Source organism: Xiphophorus hellerii, chromosome 10 (assembly GCF_003331165.1).
Source record: "Xiphophorus hellerii strain 12219 chromosome 10, Xiphophorus_hellerii-4.1, whole genome shotgun sequence".
NCBI classification, from domain to species: Eukaryota; Metazoa; Chordata; class Actinopteri; order Cyprinodontiformes; family Poeciliidae; genus Xiphophorus; species Xiphophorus hellerii.
In genome coordinates this window covers 2,647,267-2,671,669 of record NC_045681.1, presented here as the reverse complement: position 1 = coordinate 2,671,669, position 24,403 = coordinate 2,647,267, and the positions used below count along the sequence as shown (strand labels likewise).

Here is a 24,403-nt window from a genome sequence, read left to right as displayed (position 1 = left end):
GCATTTAGAAGGTCAGACACTGATGTTGGACGAGAAATCCTTGGCTTACATTCTCCATTTACATTCATTCAAACGGGGCCAAACTTGCTCATCCATGTCTCTGTGGGCTGATGAAACAGGAGGGTCATTCCCCAAACTGTCCCCATAAAGTTGGAAATGTGAAATGGTCCAAAGTATGGCTGCACCGATTGCAGTTTTCTAGCTGATCACTGATCTTTAAAGAACCTGCCAATGCAAATTTTGACCAATTTTTTTTATCTGGAAAGTCACTAAATACAGTGACAAAGTTTCCAAAAATCTGGTGACTACTGTTAACAGTGCGTGTGCAGACGTGACCGTCACTCTGATGCAAACGGTGGCTGATATTCAGACGTAGATAAGATCAGTTTCACATGTATTTATTCACCAACCTCTCATCACCCAAATTTAAAGTCGCAGTATCTAACTTTTACAGACTTGCGACATATTTGTTAAAATTGTCATTATGTTGTGACAGTAGAAGACAAAAATGACCTTCTCCCAGTGCTCCCAGTACTAACTGCAGAAATATTTCATTTAGTCAAAAACAACCAGTCAGAGCCAGGAGGAGGGTCTTAGAGCTGTCAATCATGCTCATGCTCACCCCGTCCCGCTTCCTCTCTACTACCCTACAGCTGGTTCACCACAACATAGCCTGCCATCAATGCTAAGGCTAGTTAGCTTGGCCACTGGCAACGGCAGATAAACAGTTATCTTGGAACCCTAACTTGTTTTTCCACCATTAGCACTTTGAGCAGCAATAACTGCCAGATTAAAAACTAATCGATCTTTGATCAGGATCGATGAGTTTCTTCAGATGCTGATAGCAGCTCATGGAGGAGGAGATCAGATTAACTGTCTCACATTACACTGTCACACAGTGGTGACAGTTTTAACAAATACAGAATCAACATATTTTTGTAAAAGTTTTAAGGGAATCAGAGCCGATCGATTGGTGCAGGCGCAGCGTCTTGTGCTGCCGTATTGCTAACCTGAAGATCAGCCCCACACTATAATTCCCTTCACATCAAATTTTACATTTAACTCAGGCAGGAACATGGCGTTCTCCTGGAAACGCCCAAACCCAGACTCCAGACTTCAGGCAGAATGTATTGGTGAAAACAGGAAGTCTCCGGCGCTCCAGTCTTTACTCCAGTGCATCTGATGTTACGTAAGGCTTGGGCGAAGCTGTTCAGCAATAAAAACCCAGTTTTTAAACATCCCTATTCCTGTTCTTGAGCTAATCTGAAGGCCACATGAGGCTTCAGGGCCGGGGTGTCCAAACTTTATGGCAATGTCAGGTTGCAACTAATCTGAGGGCCACAAAATGTGTCATACTTTAAATTATAATCGCAAAAACGATTTTATTTTGCTATTTTTACTCGCTAAATAAACTAAACACAATATTTTGATGAAATAAGCAAATCAGTCAGATCTGTAGTTCTTTGTTGATGTAAAACAAAAAAGGGTGTTTCGGGTTTGCCAGATTAAAAAAAACAAAACAGTAAATCAAAAACTAAATTTTTCATCTTTTTCTGGATTTTTTTTTTTTGTCTCTTCTTAGCGACAGGAACAGTTTATGGCTCGGTTTTTGGTCCCCGTTAAAAATAAATAAAATTCAAAGCAAAACCCTGGATGAATACTCTGTGTTGTACATTTTAAGATTTTAACCAGCAAACTAATTTTATGCTAATCTCGAAATGTGATCAAGGGCCGCCCCAGAATTGTTCAGAGAGCCGCAAATGGCCCCCGGGCCGCACTTTGAACAGTGCATTAAGGTGCATTGACTCTGTGGAGTCGTTGCGATCATTCCCAGTGACTCGACCAGATTTAGCAGCGAGGACTTAATGCACAGATGGCATCACATCACAGTGTTACATGCAGAAGCCTGTAATACTGTCTGTGCTGGACCTTATACACCAGTCCCACCAGTATACACCAGTCACACCAGTATACACCAGTCACAACTGAAGTGTTGGAAACACATGAATTTAAACATTTGGATTCGTAAGCCAATACATTAGGTAATATAATGAGATTAAATGATACACACAGCAACCCAATTTACTAATAAGCTGAAATCTGAAAGCAACTGAATGTAGTTTCTTTTTTTTATTTAGGGGTTTCAGAGTAAAACAAAATCCTTTTATGTGATGATTTTACTGTGTTTCTTATTCTTGTTTTGTTCTTTGTATACATTCTTATTGTACAGTGCTTTGTGATTTTACTTCCTAAAAGTTCAAATTTGATTTTAAAATGTTATTTTTATTTTGGCTAATTTCCATTTCTAGTCCCATTGGCAGGTTGGTGCTAAAGCGCATTAAAGACAGAAGAAATAAAAAAACACAAAATAAAGCTACGGAACAAGAAATTAATAAAACAAACATAAAATCTAAACATGTTTGCGTATATTTACTGACATTTTTGGCTATTCAAGAGCCAGTTTTTATGATTTTTGAAGGGTCTGCATATTAATTCACACCAGAATTGTAAGATTTTTGTTTGCTAAAAACAAAACAAAACAAAATAATTGAACGTCACGTCATTATTCACTTCTATGTGTTTATCTGTCCCATAGAAACCCAGTAAGAAACAGAAGTTTGTGGTTTTAAATGTTCAGCAGTCGCTGTGCTTCCTGCTGAACATGAATGTTTTTCTGACTGTGGATGAGCACATGTGATTTTATGGCATAGCTGTCCACACCATCATCATCATCATCATCATCATCATCATCATCATCATCATCATCATCATCATCATCATCATCATCACATTCAGTCGTGCATCCTATCCAGAAGTTGACAGAAGAGCTGTGCAGAGCAGGTCTTGTTAAGAAGAGCTTTGTGTTATTAAATCCTCCTTGTGTGAGAGAAGGAAAGCGTCTGCTGTGCCTGTGATGTTGCTGCTTGTGCAAGTGTGTGTGTCACCATTTGGTGAGGTGTGTGTGTGTGTGTGTTGGTGTGTAGGGGTGGGCGTGTGTGTGTGTGTGTGGGTGTGCGTGTGTGTGTGTGTGTGTTGGAGGGTGAGAGAGAGAGAGAGAGAAAAACACGCTCCTCCACCAGTTACTGGGGCGGGGAGCGAGCAGGAAGCTCCACACTGAGGCGGCCTCTCTCTGTAACCTTAAATCACGTTCACGGTGCGCCTGAAATGCGGTAGTAATCGCATTTCAATAGAAGCAGATCGACTAATAATCAGCCCACACCCCCTCTCAGTCCTTTCTGCCCCCCATCTCCCCCCGGTATGGAGCTGTGCGCCCCTGCGGGGCCAGAAACGCATCACTGGAATCAATAAGCGGGTTCGGGCAGACGGGCTGAGGAGGCTGGAATGAGAAGCACCTGGATCCCGGAACATCACACAGCTGACATGTCGACAGATCTGCTGCACCTCCATGTCTGGATGGAAGGAGGAAAGACCATTTGGTGAGGAGCGCACGAGCGCGCACGCGCAAAACTCCGTCCCTATGGGAATCTTGTTGGATGTATAACTGAGGGATCTCCTGCCCATCCTTGCACTAAACGACAGGAAGGAGCCGGGATGCGGTTCGGTTCTGGTCCGGCATATAAAACATCACCAACAACAATCAACAACAACCCCACAGAGGCAGCGGCAGCTCGAACTGGGTGGTGTAATTGCCCAGCTCCCAGTGGCAAAGAGCTTAGTTGCAGCCATGATTAATTACAAGCAACACATTCTAGTAGGCCAGCGTTCAGAGGCATCTCCTGGTGATGTCCCGGAGCCCAGCTCCTCTCCTCCCCTCCGCCCTGTCTTTAACAAACCCATCACCTCTCTGACTGGATGCAAAGGGAGCGTGCCCTAAATAAATGCTGCTGCCTGAGTGTTGCCAACACACCTGTCAATCCCTGACTCGGACAAAAGCAGCGAGCGTTGCACAGTCGGTCTGATGCGAGCCGAGACTCCGTCCAACACGCACATACATGCACAGACCGAGCCGCCCGCCTTCCGCGGCTTCACATGCATTCACCAGTACGTGCACATTTCTCTTCTGCATCTCCTCTCTCTTTTTTTCCTCTCCTGTCAACAGAAACTGGGTTGCGATGGGGCGGTGTGAAGTTGCATCCTTACCACAGCCATCGCGGGGAGTCTGGAGTGTCCATGTTTGATGCTGAAATTAAAAAATAAATAAAAAAATGTTTTTAGAAACCCCTTATCCATCCATTTCGGTGTGAGCGCCGCTCTCCGAAAGTAGCCTTCGCGTTATTCCCCCCCCCCCACACACACGTAAGGCGGGAGGCGGGTGGCGCGGAGGGCGCAGGCAGGGAGAGACGATCCGCCACCACAGACTCCCCCTCAGCCGGATCGGAAGGTAATGGGTCTTAAAGAAACATTCTCTCAGCAATTCTCCGCATCTCTGTGATTTACGCGCGCGCGACACGGCGCGGGCGCGCGGGCGGTCATTGGCCAATCAAACAGCTGCTTGAACATACAGTTACCAGATACAGGCCGAGTTTTTTCCTCCAACTTCAACACTCTGCCTTTAAAAAGAAAAGAAAAAAGAAAATGGTGTCAAATTCACCACATGAAGTTAAGCATCAGCTAAAATTAGAATGAATTAACTGAGCATTCTGTCCAGTTTGATAACTGGGACCAACTGGAATCCGTTTGATTGAACTGGAATTATTTTTGGTGTAGTTTGTTGAGAATTTCCGTTATAAAAATAAACTGAAAACTACTTATTATTTTCTATATTTAATATTCGTTCTCAACTGAATAACAGATGTTGCGATCGATTGTCAATTGGATTCAGATCTGGACTTTGACTAGGCCATTCTAACACATTAATAGGCCATTTGTTGTGAATTTTTGCTATAGAAATTAACTGAATTGAATTAAGTTAATTGGAAAACTACCTGTTATTTTCTATATTTCATATTCTTTCTCATCTGAACAGCAGATGTTGCAATCGATTGTTATTTTTAATTCAGGTCTGGGCTTTGACTAGGCCAATATGTATCTAATCCATTCTATTGTAGCTTTTTGCTACATTAGAAAGTGAACCTCCATCTTCCAATCATCTCTGATAAGTTTTGTTGTCCCTGTTGAAGAAGTAACATCCATCCTACAGCATGCTGCTGCCACCACCGTGCTTCAATATGCTCCTTCTCTGTGTTTCAGTGATTCATGCTCTGTGATCTATGGCCAATAACTGGTTAGTGATACATTTACATATTTATCATTACTTGACCCAGGATGTGATTTCCTGAAACTTCTGCTTTCTGCTCTCATTTGAAGTGTGGTTAAATTTTCCAGTTTTGATTAAATTCTAAATGGTTTTTTCCCATCTAAAGGCTAATCAAGAAAAAAAAAATCTAAACTAGAAATTTCAACATCAAAATGACATGCAACAAATGCAGAACCAATTTTTGGGAGTTGTGTCTGAACAGCAAGCTGGACCAATTAAAGTTTTAAGAAATTTAGAGCCAATTTAAAAAGAAATGGATTTTATTAAATAAAAAAACTTAAATTATTTTTGATCTGCTCAATGTCCAAACTTGTGTTACATAAAAGTAATTTTCAACACTGTAAGCTAATTTAAAAGACGTCATTGTGGTGATGTTCTGTTACAGATATTGATTTGATACATCCTGATACTCGTATGTCTGACTTCATTCGAACAGGACAAAAACATTCACCATTTGTTTTGAATTCAAAACTTTAAATAAAAACCTCTTTTGATGTTGAACCTTTAAATATTTAAAGACAAAGTAGATGTTAAACATAGGAGCAACGAGTCGATTCGGAAGCTGTAGTTCAGTTTTGTCGAGAGCCCTAAGCAGAATATTGCCCTGGGCAAAGAGCCATGTGAAAAAAACCAAACACTTCACATCCTAAATGATCTTTCTCCTTTTCTGCAGCATGAAATGAACTCTCATTTACTCTGTTCTGAGCATTATTTTTTAAATATATAATATAGAATGCAACATTAAACTGTGGCAAAAAATGTAGCTGAATATATTTCATGCAGCCACAGACGTATTTAAATGCGAAGCCTTACTTCACCAGCAGCGCATACATTAAAGCTATTGTCATAAATATGCATGCTGATACAGATATCACATCTGCAAACAGATCAGTAGGTCTGTGTGTGTGTGTGTGTGGCTCAGTAAACATGAGGTGGTGCGGTCTTTAAGAGTGAGAGAGAGGGGGAGAGAGGGAGCCTGGGAAGGGGTGATGTAATGTGTTCTCAGACAATGATGTCATCGGCTGAGACACGCTGAGGATTTAAAGTGACAAAGGCTTTTTTTTTTTTTGTTCGCAGGAGCTCCATGTAATTCTGCGTCGGGTCTCTAAGGAGAGCTGCACCCTGTAGCACATGTGGGACCTGGCAGACAATGAGGCGAGGAGATGGAGGTAGAAATGTGAAGCTCTGACAAAAGCCGGAGCCGCGGTGTGCACAACGCTTCTTCTTCTATTTTTATTTTTATTATTATTAGTCAGAACATCTGATACAAAAAAAGCTAATTTTCACAGTGATAAAAACAGGATTATGTTGCCAACAAAAACAGCCATCAAATATAATTTCAGTGAGTATTAAATGCGTACATTAAAAGGAATGGAGGTGTTAGCATTTAAAAAGGATATTTGATTGCACCTGTCTAGTTGCAAAAAACACAGTTTCACTTGAATAAATAACATTTCTGGTGACAGATTTCCACCAACATCCTCCTTTATATTCTGTAAAATGAAAACATTCAAGTTTATTGATGGTTATACATTATTCTGCTGTTATACGTTCTCACAACTGGGCCCAGTCCAATCCAGTCGGTCAAAATCTCTAGGGAAAAGTATTCACACCCGCTGAACTCTTTAAGTCGTTCTGCAGCCTCAAACTTCAGCCTTAGTGGGATTTTAGATGAAAACCAAAACAAAATACTGCATGATATAGAAAATTCCCTCCATAAACATCAAGTTTCAAATCTTACCAAAAATCTTTTGGACTTTGACTAGGTCGCTCTAACATGTTAATATGTTTTGAGTTAAACCAATCTGTTTAACGTCTCTGTCCTGAGCTCCTGTCCTGTCATATAATCTGACAGGTTTCCCCCGACCTGCTGAAAATAAAAACATCCCACAGCATGATGCTCCCTCCACTTGGCTTTGCTGTAGGGATGGCCAGGTGTTAGTGTTTCGCCACTCATAGCATTTTTGTGTAGTAGCAAGAGGAAATTGGACTTCCTGTCATGCAGGCTTTCTTTTCACCACTCTTCCATGAATTGTTTGAAAAGTCGTCCTGTAAACAGATTCACCTCTCAGCTCTGGACCTTTACAGGTTTTCTAGAGGTACCAAAGGTTTCTGGGGTCAAATTTTCAGATTATGTATCTAAAATTATATTTATACCCTTTTTTGAGTTGGTCTATCATATAAAATCCAAATAAAATGCCATGAAGTTGTTGGTTGGAATGGGACGGCATCTTTTCTTCAATCTACAAACTCGTCCTCAGGACGGTAACCCTCGGCTTTCCGAAGGACGCGCTCCGGATGATGGAGCGTCTGTTTCCTCGGTCTTCCTCATCCGTCTTCTTCTCTTTACTTCCTCTGAAACGTTTCTTTATTTCCTCACATCTCTCTTGGTTTGTGTTCAGATCTTCTGACTCCTTCTTCTCACAGTGTTTCTCTTCTGTCTTTGTGTGGCCATCCAGTGCCTGAGTAGAATCCGTTTTCTGGACACAAGCTCCCGTTTCTGAAACTTTTACTTCATCTTCCCACCCTAATTGCTCTGCTGGATTTAGTTCACTTGGATCATATGTTGGATCCAACAAAGTCTTGTCCTGCATTTCTCTCGTTGACTCCAGAGATTTCTTTTCAGCTGTTGCACCTCTTCCATCCAAACTCTCTAAATGAGACGGCATCCCAACGTCACCGGTCCGCGCCGTTTCTTCGATGACCAACACTTCTTCCTCCTCTGGTCTGGAGGACATTTGATCGTCGCTCTTTATGTCTGAGTCTGAGATGCTGATGTCGCAGGCGATCTTATAGAAGAGCGAGTGGTTCTCCTTCATCTTCTCCAGGCTTTCGGTCACCGTCGCCGACAACTCGCTGAGATCTGGCTGAGAGCACAGCTGGGTGTCGGTTTCCTCGTTCTCCTCGATAGACAGCGGCTCCATCTGCAGCGGTATGAACTCCTGCCACTGGTTCGTCGACAGGAACCACTTTGTTCTCAGGTGGGAAGACTTCAGTTTCTCTTCTTTATCTTCTGCAGCGAGTCCTTCAGGGTTTTCCTGCTCTTCATCGTTGCAGCTTCTGAATCCTTTGCCTCCATCGTTTTGGTAGACGGTCATGGATGAGATGTGATACGGAGACGGGGAGCGTTTGCTTTTATTGTTGGCAACCTCTGCTCTCCCACTGTGCTCTGCTCTGTTCTCAGTCTGGACCCGACTTTTAGATTTAACTTCATCGCAACCCTGAGACGTTGCACCTTGAAGATCTCCTGATCTGCTAACGTCATCCAGACAGCCATGACTTCCTGTAAGTTGGAAAGAGGGAATAATTTGTTAGTAACTCAGTTATTTTCTGTTTATTTTGGTTCTGTCTGTTCCAGTACCTGCTGTCGGCCATTTTCCTTCAGGCGAGTCAGAGGGAGCCTGGTGAACTTCCTTCCTCTCTCTCCTGATTGGACGCTGACTGTCTGTCGTAGAGCTTTCTCTGGCTGCGCTGAGAAATGGACGACAAACAATTTGTGGACGCTTGCTTCTGCGTAGGGCGTGTTTGCATATTTTACCCAAAGCAAACCCACCTTCTCATCACTCTTTCTCGTATCCGTTCGACTCGTCGGAGTTTGGCTTCTCGCTGCTCAGAGCTCACACCGGGATTCAGGTCAAAGTCAGCAGCCGACGACTCTTCAGCTGCCTGGTTAGAGGCATTTTATTTAGTTTATTAAGTAAATTAAAGGAAATTTAGAACAGAAATTACAAGATATTAGAAAATAAATTAATTTTTCCCCTTATGTTATTTTTTTACAGCAAAAAAACAAAATCTTACCAAGTATTTTTGGTCTAGTTTCTAGTGCAAATATCTTAGTGCACCTGGAATAAGACAAACTTTTTTAAAAGAAACTTTTCAGCAAAATATACAGCCATTGTTTTAAGTAAATAATTCCTTATTATTGATGAACAAGTTTTTGTTCCAGTGGCAAATAAATTAACTTATAACATTGAAAAATGTCTTGTTATCAGTGAAACAATCTGCCAGTGGAACTAGAACTGGGTTGCTAGGTAACGGGCTGGGCTTGGCTGGGGTTGCTAGGTAACAGCCTCAGTGGAACTAGAATTTTTTCGCCAATAGTAAGGAATTATTTACTTAAAACAACCCTCTGTATCTCACTACAAAGCTACTTTTAAGTTAGTTTTGTCTTATTTCATGTGCACTAAGATATTTGCATTAGAAACTAGACCAAAAATACTTGGTAAGATTTTGTGTTTTTGCAGTGTTCTCATCTAAAAAGGACTCAGGTGTTTGTCTACTGAGGTCTTATGTTGTTTTTTTTTTGTTGTTCTTTGTTGTACAGAAATTGATTTTGTTGTATTTTCTGTACAATGACAATAAAGGCTGATTCTGATTTCAGTACTTTAACTTGAGTAACTTTTACATGTAGTGGAGTAAGTTTTTAGCATGAGTATCAATACTCAAGTACTAGAGCTGAGTACTTTATCCACCACTGCAGAGATGAAGTGGATGGCTCCCTCCTCACCTTAACGTCTGCGCTGTCTTGACCTCTTCTTGACCCCGTCAGGTGTTGAGCTTCACTTCTCGGGCTCTCTGATCCTTCGCCTCTGCTCACTTCTAAAAGTGGCTCCATTCTGGATCCCCTGGAGGCCGGCGGGTGTTTTCTGCTTGCCTTTTTTGCAGTTTGATCCTGGTGCGGCTCGCCGACGGCCTGGTTTGAGTCGGGGCTCTCTGTAAACAGCCGCCTGGCAGGTTTGCTCAGGAGTTTTTTGCTCGGTTCTGTCGGTTTTTGCTGCGTTTCCGGCAGGATTTGTTCGGGCAACGGAGCGTCGAGCTCAGCTGGAGGATCCTCGACAGAAACTCTTCTGGCCACGAGCGAGGAGGGCAGCACAGCTGTGACAACGCGGGTCACCCTCAAGGGAAACGGGGCCTGGCAAATTAGAGTTGAATCATTAAATTATCACATATATTTATATCTTAATCAGGTTAAAAACAACATATTGTGGGCCTAACCTCCTGTCTTGTGTCTGAACTCTGATTCTGGGGTCCTTGAGTCGCCACTGGAGGCTTCCTCTTATTAGCCAATCTCTCCTGATTCCTCTTCATCCTCTCAATCTGTTCTGCCTCACTCATCTTCATTTTCATCTTCTAGGATGAGAACATAAGCTGTTTAACATATATAATTGTGATTTAAAACATGTTTTTATTTCTCGCATTCTGTAGAAAACTGCAAGAAAAGCAGTGTATGTGTGTTGTGTGTGTGTGTGTGTGTGTGTGTGTGTGTGTGTGTATGCGTGCCTTGTATAAGGAAAGGGTGGGGTACAGGGGAACTGAACTGTAACACTGTTGTGTTGAAACATGAGCCTCTGGTGCCCCCTCTTGTCTGCAGCTGGTATTGCAACATGCCCTAATTGCAGCGAGAACTGAAGAATTAGAATTTGGCTGCGATTGCAATGGAAAAAACCCCAAAACAAAACAGCTTTTACTGCTTCTATATTTAGCGTCTTTTGGCCCACTTCACAGATTATCATGGCAGAAATGAAGAAGAATCAAACCTTTGTTGGCTGGCCGGCTGTTTCTGGTGGGATCCACTTTGAACCAGACTGAGATTCTACATATAAAAGAAAAATAATCAACATGAGACACCATGGAAAGTGGGTTTAAGGTCAGACGAGGAATAAAAATCCTCCCCAAATGAACGCAGTTTAGGATTTTGCAATGAAAAATACATCAAAGCTGTTATTAATAGATATTAACACACAGCACACGTCAGAATCAAAGTGTCCTTGTTTCTGTTGGTGTGTGTGTTGGTGCCAACCGGTTGGATCTCTCTGTGCTTTCACGTTAAGGAGGTCAGGCTGGCTGTTTCCACTTCTGTCGGCGGGATCAGCAGGATGCTCATAGATTCCCTGAAACATAAAAACACGTTAAAAACACCAGCGTTTATCTGCTTCCTCTGGTGATAAACGATGGTAAAAGTCCCACCTCATACGGTGACTCTGGCCACACCTGGCCCAGGTCCTGAGCGTGGTGGCGCTCCTGAAGCTCCAGGGGTAACGGAGGGCGGAGCGGCGGCTCTTGTTCCAAATCCTGCAGACGTTTGTCACACACTGATGAAACACTCACCGGGGAAACATCCAAATGCTAAAATCAGGATGTCACATAACGACATGGATGTAAGAAAAGCTATTCAAAAGGAAAATGTTATTTCTATGACAGCCAGAGACATGTCAGTGATTCCTTCAGGCTACTCAAAAGTGAGAGAGAGCAAGACTAACAGGAAGGCTGAGCAGAGTACGGCAAGGTTTCGAGTTTGAGTTTCAGGACAAATGTTCAGGGGCATTTACTCACTAATACTGCAGTTTCAGTAACAATAACCAAACAAACCATGAAGTTCACTAATATAAGATTCTGAAGTCAGATTAAAAAGTAATCATCGCCTCTTCTTCTAATATATAATCTTTACTTTTCTCATTCTTATCCCCCAAACAAAGTAAAACTAAAACTCTTGTTCTATTTGTGTGTAATTATTATTATGCTTTTTTATTTTAAATAAAAAATTGATAATAATTGATAATAATATTAATTAGGCATCACCGAACCATATAAATCTACTAAACTAGTTTTCACAGGTTGAGGAAATCTGAAGATGCTGTTCTCTGGGTGTACCACAGGGCTCAATTCTTGGATATCTGTTGTTGTTTTTTTTCATTTTAATTGCTGCCATTATGGGCTGTTTAAAAACAACAACAAAAAAATAAATATATCTTTATGCAGATGTTCACAGATCTATTTCCTCTTGTAAAAAAAAGACTTTGTTAGCCTCTCAATGACAAGCCATGCAATTTACTAACATCGGATGCAAAACCCAGCTTAAAAGCTAATCATAGCCTCCCATTCTAATATAAAAACAATTCTTTAAAATGTTTTTCTGCTCTCTTGTTTTATATTTCCTAAATGAAAGTCAGAACTGGATGAATTTGATATTAACAAGTCAAAGCTTTACAAAAAACAGAGAAGAACCACCAGATTCTGCTCTGTACTGTCCTGCTACTGACTTAAGACCTTTTATAGTTAGAAAAATGTATCAATAATTTGGGTTTAGTCAGAGAACATCTGTGAACTTCATCGGGTTAACTGAGCAGAAGAAGTTTTGATCAGAGGCAGACCATGAACAGGAAGAGCAGAGCTTCTTACTGCTGGCAGTCCGACTGGAAGCCCTTCTGGGAGGGAAGCAGGAGGTCCAGGAGGCAAAAACTGGAACACTGCAGACAGAAAACGTCTCGTTTGGATCTATTTATGTTTTAGTCTGCAACCTTTACCATTCAAAGAGCCATTTTTGCCCCTAGTCCAGCTAAGTAAAACTCATTCAGAGCCACAAGTGTTACATGACCTGTTGATAAAAGACAATTTTTCATTTTTAATATATATCTACTATAGGACATTTGTAATTTCGAAAGAACCACCATTTTATTTCTACTTTTTGGTTTTAAAATAAAGAAAAACAAAAATTTTTTTTTTGCAAAAAAGAGACACCAATGTTAATATTGGCAAAAGAAAAGCACATTGTTTTCAACCCAGTGACAAGAAAATTTGATATAAAAACATTGTTGGTAAATTCAATTAAATTATTAAAAGAAAAAACAGCAGATCATTCTTACTGTGATGTGTCTGCAGTCCCAGCAGGAAACAGAAATAATCCCGATTGACGTTCAGCCCATCAAGGATGTCCTCCATCATCCACAGCTCCCTCTGAGCCTGACACTGCTCCTGATCGGACAGGGAGACATCAGCAGACTGGCAGGAGATCTTTCAGCGTTATATTAGAATAAACAAGTTTTTTTTTCACTATTTTAGCTGATGTCCAAACGTGAAGAATAACAATCAGACTTTAAGAGTTGCATAAAATTACCTGTGGCATTCCAAAGTTGGAGATGTGTTGAAGGTGCGAACGGATTACAGACAGCTCACTCTCCATCCTCTCATACTGACTCCACACTCGCTCCATTTCCTTCAGATAGAAATACCATGATAAGAAAAGAAATATATATATAAACTGCACACAAACATCTGCACAACTTGTTCTTTGTTACACACCAGTGAGACATCGCACACTCTGGCCCGGATTGTAACCAACTCCTCCTGTAGCAAAGCCTTCTGGGTCAGTGCCTCCTCCAGGGCCCGGGGCCCCTGGGTCCTCCACTCCTCCACTTGGAGCCTGGACACTTCCAGCGCACACTGGACGCTATCCTGCAACAGAAACATCTCTGTTATCTCATTTCCCAAATGAACTATAACCTGAACAGTTTTTCCATAGTTCTGAATCACGATAACAAATTCTGCTGGACGATAAATTGTTCCAGCAGTTATTCCGATAAACGATAATATTGTCGTTTTGAGACCATTTTTAAGTAATACAATGGTAATGGTAAAATAATAATCCAATAACACATTCTAAAAGATCAATAAACTTTAAATTCTGATGAACATTTAACACTGGAACTGGAAGACATTTTAAATATCCAAAATAAACAACAAATAAAATGAAATTTCAAGTCTTTGTAAACAAAATTGTCCTTTAAAAAATAAGGGCTGGTTGAGACCAAAACACCAAACTGAAAACTTTTATCACCCAGTTTTTGGTAGATAGAAAAAAAAAGAATAAATCATACAAATGGAAATTATTGAGTTTGTTTTAATTTATTATGTGATTAATTGATTTATTGATTATAGTGACACGTTTCTTTTACATTTGGTATCACCTGAACATGTAAAAAAGAAAATCCATATATATCACAAAATTATACAGATAAACAGATTTAGGAAATCTGATCCGTTCTCTGTGGTGTACCGCAGGGCTCCATTCTTGGATGTTTGCTTTTTTCACTTTACCTGCTGCCATTAGAAACCGTTTAAAAGAAATAAAAAACAAACATAACATCTGTTTTTGTTTATATTCAGGTATATTTCCCCTTGAGTAGAAGAACACACTCTGCTAATCCCCTTCTTGACTGTCTGGCTAACATAAGAAACGGCTTGGGACCAGATTTTCTAACTTTTGATTTGATTTATTTATTTCAAAAACAAGAAAAAACAAGCAATCAGTAGGACAGAGAAAACACTAGAACAAAAATATTTGTTTACCACTATTTTCCTTTTTTTTTTTCTTAAAAAGGAGTATGAAGAAGTGAACACTTATTTAATCCAACCCCCGGTCTCAATTGAATGAAAGATATTACTTATTGACTAAATAATTATTCAAAAAATGTTAAATAAATCCATGTTAAAATGCCTCTGTCCTATTAGGAAAAACCCTGTTAACAAAACTAGGAGTAAAAATGAACTCCCTCCAAAAAATAAGCAGCACTTTAGGAATTTTATTTTTTTTCTGAAGACCGTAATCAATGCTTTTCTCACATTTTGGCTCAAATACATTTTTACTTCCCATCCTTTTCGACAATAAGAGTCCTTTTAGTGGTTTCTATTATATCTTATTTCTTGCTGTGCAGCAAAACGTTGGTCAATCTTGTTGTTTTAAAGCTACTTTGTAAATAAGTTTAATTAGATTTGGAGATGATTACTAACCTTATCCATCTGTAACTGGGTGAGCTCCACAGACAGAGACTGCAGCAGCTTGTCACACCCACACAGACGCGTCAATACGGCCTGAAACAGAACAACTCAAGCTCATGTCCACGAACATAAATAACTATCCATCTATAAAAGCTGCTGAACTGGGAATACTCACATCTGCATCACTTTCAAGAGGTCGTATTGGTTGCAAATCCCTCTGGTCAGATTTAGACGCCTGGAAAACAGTTCCCAATCTTTATTTAATGACCATTCTTTAAACGCTAATACGTACAATCCTACGTATCACACTCTCTGGACAGATTTTGTGGTTTGAAATTATATTTACCCTTTAATATCAGTATTAAAGGGTAAAACTTGAGCTGCATAAGCCTCAGCAAGCTGCAAACATATTTAAATATTTTTAAAATTTGCGTTGTTGCAACTTTGCAAATATATGTATAGTACACTTTGAAAATAAAAACACACAGTAAACGCCACAAAACTTAAAGTAAGCAAAATGCCGGAGGAGTTTGGCGCCATCTAGCGGCTGTACCAGAGCTGGCGGAAGCACAGAGACGGGCAGGTGAAGCTGGCGGGGTTGTTTTGAGGGGTTGGAAGCATGCGCTGCCCTCGCTGCAGGGGGTAAAGGGGGCAGTAAATCTGCCCCCGTGGAGTGGCTCTGAAGAAAAACACAGGATGTAAATCAGATAAAAACTTTTTATAAACAACCTGTGGACTAAAACCATCCCATGTCCCATGGAAGTTTTTAAAGTAAACACAACTTAAAATTTTTGGCTTTTTATTCCGTAGCCTCCCCAACAGCTGCTGCATATTAGTTTGGATATTTCGCTGCTTAATTTTGCACAATATTGTCATGTTTTCACCTTAGCTAAAGGTCTTCTCCCACTTGGTGTGTGATGAACAGAACCGTATAAGGCTGCAGGCTGCAAAGGAACAAAAGAGAAACGATGTCTTTAAAACAGAGCTTCACTAAATATGACATGGTTAAATCCACGGTGACAAATAACTCCTGTATAGTGAAATAATTATTTGGCTTAAACTGCAGCATTAAGTTAAAACTCACAATTCAAGATTAATGAACTTAAAAAACAATGTTTAGACAACTTGTCTCTTGTTGTTAAATCAACTTTATGAACTTTAATTTATGAGTTAAAACCAAAATACTTTTCATGTTGACTTAAATGGCAGCAGGTGGACTTTTATTTTCAAGTTAAACCACCTTCTAATGTTTTACAGTGTAAGGTCATTTGCATTAGAAGAAGTTCACCTTGCTGAGGTTTTCCCACCTCTCTGTGACCGGGGTGGTGGGAGCAGATTTGAACTCCAGCTTAGGGGAGGCAGGTGTGTAGTACACAGTGACGGGGTCATCGTGGGGTCGAATGTCCACCCTTCCCACCGGGGTGTGGGGTCGGGAGCCCAGCTGTCCCCTCGAACCCAAAGAGCCTGACCCCACGATGGCCGCCTGCCCTGAGGTTTCATCGTAAGCGTCGTCCTCCCTGTTTGAAGCAGTTCTTCTCCTGACTGGATCCGGAGGGCTGGGGGTTCGGTTCGACGGGCTTTGAAGCCTCACAGGAAGCAGAATACCAAACTGGACGTTTCCCAGATAAACAAATAAGATGTGAGATTGAGATTACTGACCTCCTGTTCCGGTGATGCACGCTCCGTCTCCCCCGGTGCTCTGACTGTGACCTCCCCGCCCTCCCGCTGAGCTGACCCGGTTCGCTCAGGGTTCTGCTGACATGCTTGTGTTTTTGCGCCGGACTCTCCTCCTCCGGGGGCGATCTGGGGAAGTCCATGGACTCACTGCTGCCACCAAGCTGCGTAAAATCTTGATAACTCGAGCAACGCCTAAACGGATCAGAGTTTTTGCATAAAAAGCTGTTCGTGCGGTGTCGCCACATGTACGATAATTATCGTATTTGTACGATAATTTTGCCCTCTGTGCGATGTACGATCAATAATCCCCCAAAAAGCCAAATATACGATAATTTGACCATTCCGTGAATGTGTGTTTGTAATCAGCCTGTCGCAACTGTCTTTCAGAGTTTTTCTTTGTGACCCTGAAGGCATCTCTAAACCGGAAACAGATGCACGATTGGCTGGAAACTCCAACCAATCAATCGTGAGCTGGTAAATGTGAGCTACGTGTCTGCGTTTGCCTCGGAACAGCGGCCATGATTGGCTGAATAGTCCGCTGCGGCCACACCATGAGTGATGAAAAGGAAAAAAAGAAACGAAGAACACATTAGCCTAACGGACCGGTGGTGCTGCTGATGAATCTATTCCGTACTTACACCACAAAGCAGTGAGTGCCTGCTAGACGCTATCAAGAGTGACTATAGCGCACCAATAGACTTGTTATTTTGGTTATGACGATAATTTTATGTCTCTGGTACGATAATCGTACATTTCTCACCTGCAGGACTGTTTTTGCGTCATCCTGAACGTCATGGTAACTTTGAACTCCGTCATACCTGTTCATGGTGCTGTCTGGCTCCATCGCAGCTGATTGGCTCAGGGCTCGGACCCAACCCAACATGTCCTCCTGAGTGTCAGCGCTGAAGAAATATGATCGCATTCCCTGGTGCACCACCTGGATTCACAGGATCAGTGGATAAAACCTCATATGTTGAATAATGCTCAGATAAGATCATTTATTTGTCTCCCGTAGGAGAAATTCGTCTAGGAAGCAGAGGCAAAACGTGCAGTAGAACAATAGGAACAGCACATCCAGAAAGGACAATGGCCATAATTAAATATAAAAGCAAAAAATACAAATGCCAGATTGGCAGTACATCTCCATAACCATTTTTAACCCTCCCCTCCAGGGGGTCTTTTGTGGGCTCCAGTGTCCCTTATATGAAAGTAGGCTGACAGGAAAGGGGGAAAGACATGCAGCAACTATCGCCGGGTCCGGGAATCGAACCCACGACGGCCTCGTCGAGGACTCAAGGCCTCCAAACGTGGGTTGCGCTGTCCCCTATGCCACCACAGTATGCCCCCCATAACCATTTTCATTCACATACAATACATCCTCTCCATGCTACTCTTGGTCACATTCTGGGCCTCCTATTACTTTGTCTAGGCCCCGCTAGTCGGCCATTTATCAGGCTAATGGAGTGTGGTACAAACAAATGTTTCAGACGGTTATATTTACACAAAGGAACTCTGTACCATCTCCCTGAATTCATGAGGATTGATCCCATGTCCTATTGGAGTGCCACCAGGATCCTTATTAGGACCAGCAGCAATATTTTTGAAACCTTCTACTCTTTAGGCTGGTATGTAATTAGATTATTCTGTCAAAAGTATCGGCTCACCTGCCTTGACTCACATAAGAGCTTAAGCGACATCCCGTTTCTAATCCATAGGGTTTACTGTGACGTTGGTCCACCCTTTGTTTTTGACCATTCTTCCAGAAGCACATTTGTGAGGTCATGTACTGATGTTGGACGAGAAAGCCTGGCTCTTATGCCGCGTTCACACCAAGCATGTTTTGAGCATCAGGCCCGTCTGGTTTACATACAAAGTCTGTGGCATCCAGCGCTGCGCAGTTGGGAGCGTTTCGACCATTTTGAACGTTTGACGCGATCTATCCAAATCCATCCAGCAAGAACTTTGAGTCACATTAAATAAACTTATTTATTTAAACGAAATATGCAGGAGACAGTGGAAGAGTTTGAGAGACATGTATGCCAAAGAGTCTCCTCTCAACGCCCGCATGGAGCAAAATGTCAAGCGTCTGACTTCAAAGTGCGCAGGCGTCGAACTTGAAGCGTCGGCCACGTTTTTGACGTTTGAAACGCGTTCAGTGTGAACCTTCAGTCTCTGCCCAAAGGTGTTCTGTCGGGTCGAGGTCAGTCAAGTTCATCCTCTCCATCCATGTCTTCATGGACTTTGTTTTGTGCTTTGGGGCTCGGTCATGTCGGCAGAGGAAGGGGCCAGATCCAAACTGAATTGTCCAAAATGTCTTGGTATGCTGAAGCATTCAGGGTTCCTTTAACTGGAACTAAGGGGCCACGCCCAGCTCCTGAAAAACCCCACACCATGATCCTCCCTCCACCAAACTTTACACTAGGCACAATGTAAAGTGCCATCAGATTGCCAGGTCAGCTGCTCTAGAGTCCAGCTCTTCAGTTCACCAAACCAGAAAACAAGCTGATAAACCGATGACCCCACCAGAACCACGCACACGGCGAAAAGCACAGGCAGGATCCAAACGACCGCTCTTAGAACTACAGAAGAAATCCAACTCAAGCTCATTCGCTTTTAGCTTACAGGAAAAGCCGCCAAATAAACAAAAAGTAAACTGACCAATAAGATTTAGGCTTTGGCGTTCCCACAGACTCACACAGACGTTCGCTACGAACAAGATGTTTTGAGACTAAAGGTCTTTTTTTCTACCCAATTTTGTTAATCGTAAAGAGGTTTAGATAAAAAAAACCCTGAAAACTATTTTTACTTAAAGGAAAATCTGAAGGTACGCACAGTGCAGCTGTCCAGCTCCATACTCTCAGTCACACTTTGGATTAAATTAGAATCACACAGATTGAACTTCTGATCACATAATAACGATTAACCATAGCAGCCATGGTAAATCATTACTGATAACTATTGTGATAGTCTTTAACATTAATATGATCAGGCAGCATGGAATCATAAATATGTAAATGTATTATTATTATAAAGGAAGACAATGTATGTCTGTATCAAACAAGTAGTCGTTGGTGTTGCTCTGAACCCATGAAGCAGCTCGTGGTCTCAGGAAGGCTGGTGACCCTGATCTAAACTAACCAACTCATTTCTATTCTCTTTCGTTCCTCATAGTCCTGAACTTGTACATCTCGTTCCCTGACATCCGTGTAGCTGTGAGGAACGAAGCTTTTGCTACCTTGAAGGTGAACTTCCTGTTCTTGCATTCTCGCGGCGTGCAGAACAGGATTTTGTAGCTTGGCAGCGGGATGCTTCCCAACACGGTTTCCTCTCTGCTGTCTGGGGACAGAAAGCGTTTCAATAAGGAAGAAGACATGCGGGTCAGAGCCACGGCGCCGAGCTGCAGGCGCTTTGCCTCCTACCTTTGTAGTAATACAGGCAGTAGTTGGAGAGGACGAACCACCGTCTCTTCCACAGCTTCAGACCGGAGCTGTCCTGCAGAAGCAGCGATTCAAAGACAGAAGTTTTCAGATTTATTTAACTTCTTCAGATTTTGTCATTTTATGAAGCTTTGTGTTTTTTACAGGGATTTTATGTAACAGACCAATAAAGTGGTGCAAATTTAACTAAACTTCTCCAGAAGACTCATGTTTCTTACAGCCAGTTTGTTCAAGGATTTTCCTGAAGTTCAACTCTGAGCAACTTCCATGATCCTGATGAGGAAAATCTTCCCTCCCCAAAGCATGATGCTGCCACTGGGGGTGAGTTCAAACGTATTTACATGAAGTACCAACAGAGCCCCATGCAAGGCTTGTTTCATTCCACAAACTGGATCTTGTAAGAATTTGTCTTCAAGCAATCGTTTTTTTCCTTGTTTCTATTTCTTGCTACAAGAATCAAACATGGAGAAGCAGAAAAATTCAGTTTTTATGCTCCATTAATCTGGAACAAACTTAAAAAAAACCCTGGGAAAACAGCAGAAACACTGATCTGTTTTATTTAAATCTGCCATTGATTAATAATAACCGGAACATGTAATTGTGGAAATTGGAATTACAAAAATAAATTAGCTTAATGGAAACACGCCAATCTAGAAAAAAAAGTTAAGTTTTTGGATAAAAACTTTTCGTGTCACAGTGAGGTGGTTCTCCAACTACATCGAAATTTGTATATTTCGCAAAATTGCAATGGAAAAAGTTCCAGTTCTACTGGCAGATTATTTCACTTAAAACCAGAAAAAATGCCTGGTTAGAAGTAAAATAATCTGCCAGTGATTCTAGTAATTTCTCATCAATATTAACAAATTACTGACTTAAAACAAACTCCTACATCTTACTTGTAAGAAAGTTATTTGAAAGTTACTCTTGTCTTATTTCAAATGAACTAAGATTTTTGCTCTAGAAATTAGACCAAAAATACTTGCTAATATTTTCTTTTTTTCAGTTTGACATTATGTGATAAAGTTTACAGATGATAAATAGTTTTTTCAGTGCTGCATGAACCAAACGTACCTTTTTGTTGAGCCAGCCCCTGATGACCACGGGACAGTTGGGGTCTCTTTTAGCAGCCTGACATCTTTTCCCAAACGTCTGCACTTTCCCATCACTTTCCTGCTCAAATTGGAGGGAACCGATTTTATTCTCCTGTTTGCTCTCTGCACCAAATCATGCATGGAAATAATAATAATAAAAAAGAAAACAAACAAACCTTCATGACAGGAAAGTAAGAAATTGTAGCCACACTGGACGCCTGGCTCACTCTGTCCTGGTCGTCCATTCTGATAGAAAATGAAAGAAAATAACAGTTTTAAGCAGAAAACAAAGATAAAATAAAAAGTCGACAGGAACACATGAGCTTGCAGTGGGTCAGTTCTGACTAATATCTGGACCAGCAGTCCGTCACTCCCTTTCACTCACACATTTCCCACATTCCCGTCCAGCTGAGACGTTTTCCCTCCGGTCAACTGTCCGGCTCGGCGTTGTGCTCTCCCGCTTCCGCCAGAAACTCTCCCACATTTCTATTCTGAGCCGCGAGCCGCGGCCGGAGCGCATCCCTGGCATGGCAGCGACAGGTGACAGCTGCGTCTCCGTGGTAACAGGGAGGGGCCGGGAGCGTGTGAAAACCAATCTGGCAGCAGGGGGGGAAGTAAAGGACGGCGCTGCCAAACGGCCGAGGGCCCAACACGTGAACGAACACATGCACGATGTGGATTCTGGGATTTTAAAGGTTTTTGATTTCCATCAGACATGCAGCTGATGTTTCACTGCAAAAACACAAAATCTTACCAAGTATTTTTGGTCTCGTTTCTAGTACAAATATCATAGTACATTGGAAATAAGACAAAACTAACTTAAAAGTAGGTTTGTAGCTACATATGGAGGCTGGTATTAAGTAAATAATTCCTAAATTATTTAAATTAAATTTAGATAATTTAATTAAAAATTTAATTAAAATAAATTCCTAAATTATTTAAACTCCTGAACTGAAGCTGCACCCAATGCAGCTTTTTTCACTTATAACAAAACATTTTTCCATGTTTTTAAAGTTAATTTATCTGCCAATAGAACCAGAACGTTTTCATCAATATTAATGAATTATTTACTCAAAACAAGAGCATACATCTTGCTGAAAAGTTTATTTTAAGTTAGTTTGTCTTATTCTAAGTGCACTAAGGTATTTGCACTAGAAACTAGACCAGAAATACTTGATAAGATTTTGTGTTTTTGCAGAGTTGTTTCTTTTAATTATGCATAAATTATTTTCCATTTCTACATATCCTTTGGTTTATACATGAACAAATCTAGACAAAAGCTCAGAAAAGTAATTTTTTAGAAGATTCTTTGGTCACACCTGCGGAAACCGGTTTTAAATTTAGACTTCCTGGTTCGTGACACATCACCACAGATGAAGCTGAAGATAAAAACATCACGAGAGAAACCCAACACTGAACCCGACCCGCTTCACGGGAGACCACGAGGTTCCGACAAGGTCGGCCGCATCCAGAGCCTTTGTGAGCCCAGACCACAGTCCCCAACTGGGGAGGCTTTGGGTCGATCCGACCAAACAATCGGCTCTTTGTCAGACATGCGAGGAGAAGCTAACCACTTTGTAGCCACCGGTTGTGTGGGAGTTGTGAAATATTTGGAAAATCTTCTCCTTAATCAGGCAAGTTCTCCGGCTGGGAGAGGAGAAGACTGGAAATGCTAAAGAGGGATGTAGGGGAGGAAAAACGGGGGTCTGTGTGCGACACAGAGTGGGCTTTGTGATGCCCGAACGCATCATGTGAAGACGCACACAGAGCATGTTGAATACGTTTAATGGCTGGAAAAGAAAGCTTTCTCTCTTGACTAAACATTGGCAAATCTCCATCATTCTTGATGTTTCCAAATAAAATCAAAACACATTGAAGCTTCGACAGTAAAGCTGGGATATTTTCTCATTTATGGATGAAAGATTTCAACATGCAGCCTTGAAAAAAGTTTCTAATCTGACTAAATATGATACAGACACAAAAAAAGAATCATTTCTTGATGAGATTTCATTTAAAATATTTTTTTAAATCTCCCGCTTTTAAAATATTTGGATATTTTGTGATGACTCTAGTGTTTGTTCAGTAGGTGGATTACCTGAGCATCTGCGGCCGCCTGCCGCCGTCTTTGAGCTCCATCGCTTGGCGTTCTTCCTCACAGCATCCCGTCAGGTCCGGCCGCCTGTCAGCCCTCACTCTGCTGCTAAATACCTTTTCAACCGTTCACATGTGAAGCTGTTTATGTTTGCTGCTGCTTCACTTGGTTTTGACTGAGTCTGAAACGCTGTACCTACGCTGAAGCTCCTCGGTGCTGAAACACTGAACTCTCTGTGAGCCCCGTCTTTCTTCTTCTTCTCCTTCTTCAGCCTCCCTCCCTCGCGCTCTTTCCCTGACATTGACCGCCTCTCTGCCGCTCGCTGACTGTGGGTTTGTGGCTCAGGAATTCACAATAAAACAGCTGCTCTCTGTCTTAGTGAACTAATAATCAAATATTACAGCTTCATGATGATAAAAACGTCAATATTTGCCTTTTCATGTGTGCAGTCTGTCAGAAATCTTCAATCGTTGCATCTTAAATTTATAGTTCTGACCATTAGATACCAAAATCATCAGAAATGAAGAAAAAAACTCAAAGTTGGGTCATTATGACTGGATAAGTTTGGAATATGTTGCCTTCTGAAATTACAGTGATGGTTGATCATGTAAATTTAAAAGAAATTCTGTCTTGGAGAATGATTTAATATCAGCCTGATGAAATGATTACATTTATATTTCTAGCCTGTTATTATTGCACTTTTTTGTCAGTGAAATGGATGAACATAGTTTTTGTGATGAGGTTTTTTCTTATGTCTTTTTGTAATTTAAGCAGTTGATTTAAATTTTGTGTTTAATTGAACTATGTTTGTGTCTCAAGAGATATCTTTATGTCTTTTTAGGAATGTTTGTAACTTATTGTTCTAGTAACGTTGATGTGAACCCCACGAAGAGACGAACGGGAATCCTTAAATAAACAAATAATTGCCCTTTAAGATGAAAAAACTTACTGTTTCATTTAATAAATAATCATAAATCATATGCAGTTCCGTGAAAAAATGTTTTGTTTTTCTCTGTTTTTACTTTCCTGAATGATGAAATCATCTAAGTAGGATCAACATGAATTAGGTTAAAATATCTGACAAAGCAACATATAATGTTTTCTGAGCCATAGCTGCTCAGAAAAAAATAGGTTTAGGAGTGGCCTAGTTAAAGTCTGGATTTTTATATCAGCTCAAAATGTTGTGGAACGATCTTAAATCTTCAATTTATTCTTAAAAACTCTGCAAAGTTGCTGAACTAGATCAGTTTTTAAAGAAAGTGAACCAAACTTCCCTCACAATATTGATCTCACATATTTGATGGTAACTGTTGGCACCAATTATCAGAATAAG

General features: G+C 41.1%; 2 protein-coding genes across 9 annotated transcripts in view; both read right to left on the bottom strand.

Moving 5' to 3' along the window:
* LOC116727653 (liprin-alpha-3-like) overlaps positions 1-4,317 on the bottom strand; it is a 38,639-nt gene extending 34,322 nt beyond the window's left edge. For all 4 annotated transcript variants that reach the window (XM_032575218.1, XM_032575219.1, XM_032575220.1 and 1 more), the window contains exon 1: positions 4,102-4,317. The gene's annotated coding sequence lies outside the window, so the exon portion shown is untranslated. The remainder of the gene's footprint in view (positions 1-4,101) is intronic.
* Positions 4,318-6,427: 2,110 nt separating this feature from the next.
* Positions 6,428-23,355, bottom strand: plekha4 (pleckstrin homology domain containing A4). Of its 5 annotated transcripts, none has more exons than XM_032575210.1 (24): positions 23,074-23,347; positions 21,155-21,224; positions 20,959-21,057; positions 19,870-19,942; positions 19,686-19,786; positions 17,269-17,387; positions 16,433-16,642; positions 16,062-16,359; positions 15,658-15,717; positions 15,327-15,452; positions 14,949-15,008; positions 14,786-14,866; positions 13,298-13,450; positions 13,113-13,211; positions 12,862-12,970; positions 12,398-12,465; positions 11,186-11,290; positions 11,019-11,109; positions 10,756-10,811; positions 10,214-10,348; positions 9,726-10,130; positions 8,772-8,884; positions 8,580-8,689; positions 6,428-8,501 (listed from the first exon to the last, which is right to left on the bottom strand). In XM_032575210.1, exons 1-24 carry the CDS (start codon positions 23,112-23,114, stop codon positions 7,462-7,464), a joined length of 3,822 nt encoding a protein of 1,273 aa, XP_032431101.1. In that variant the 5' UTR covers positions 23,115-23,347; the 3' UTR covers positions 6,428-7,461. The 5 variants fall into 5 exon arrangements, with proteins under 5 accessions (XP_032431101.1, XP_032431102.1, XP_032431103.1 ...); XM_032575211.1 differs by having other exon boundaries at positions 16,062-16,350; positions 23,074-23,346; XM_032575212.1 differs by having other exon boundaries at positions 16,062-16,329; positions 23,074-23,346.
* Between the last annotated feature and the right edge of the window lie 1,048 nt (positions 23,356-24,403).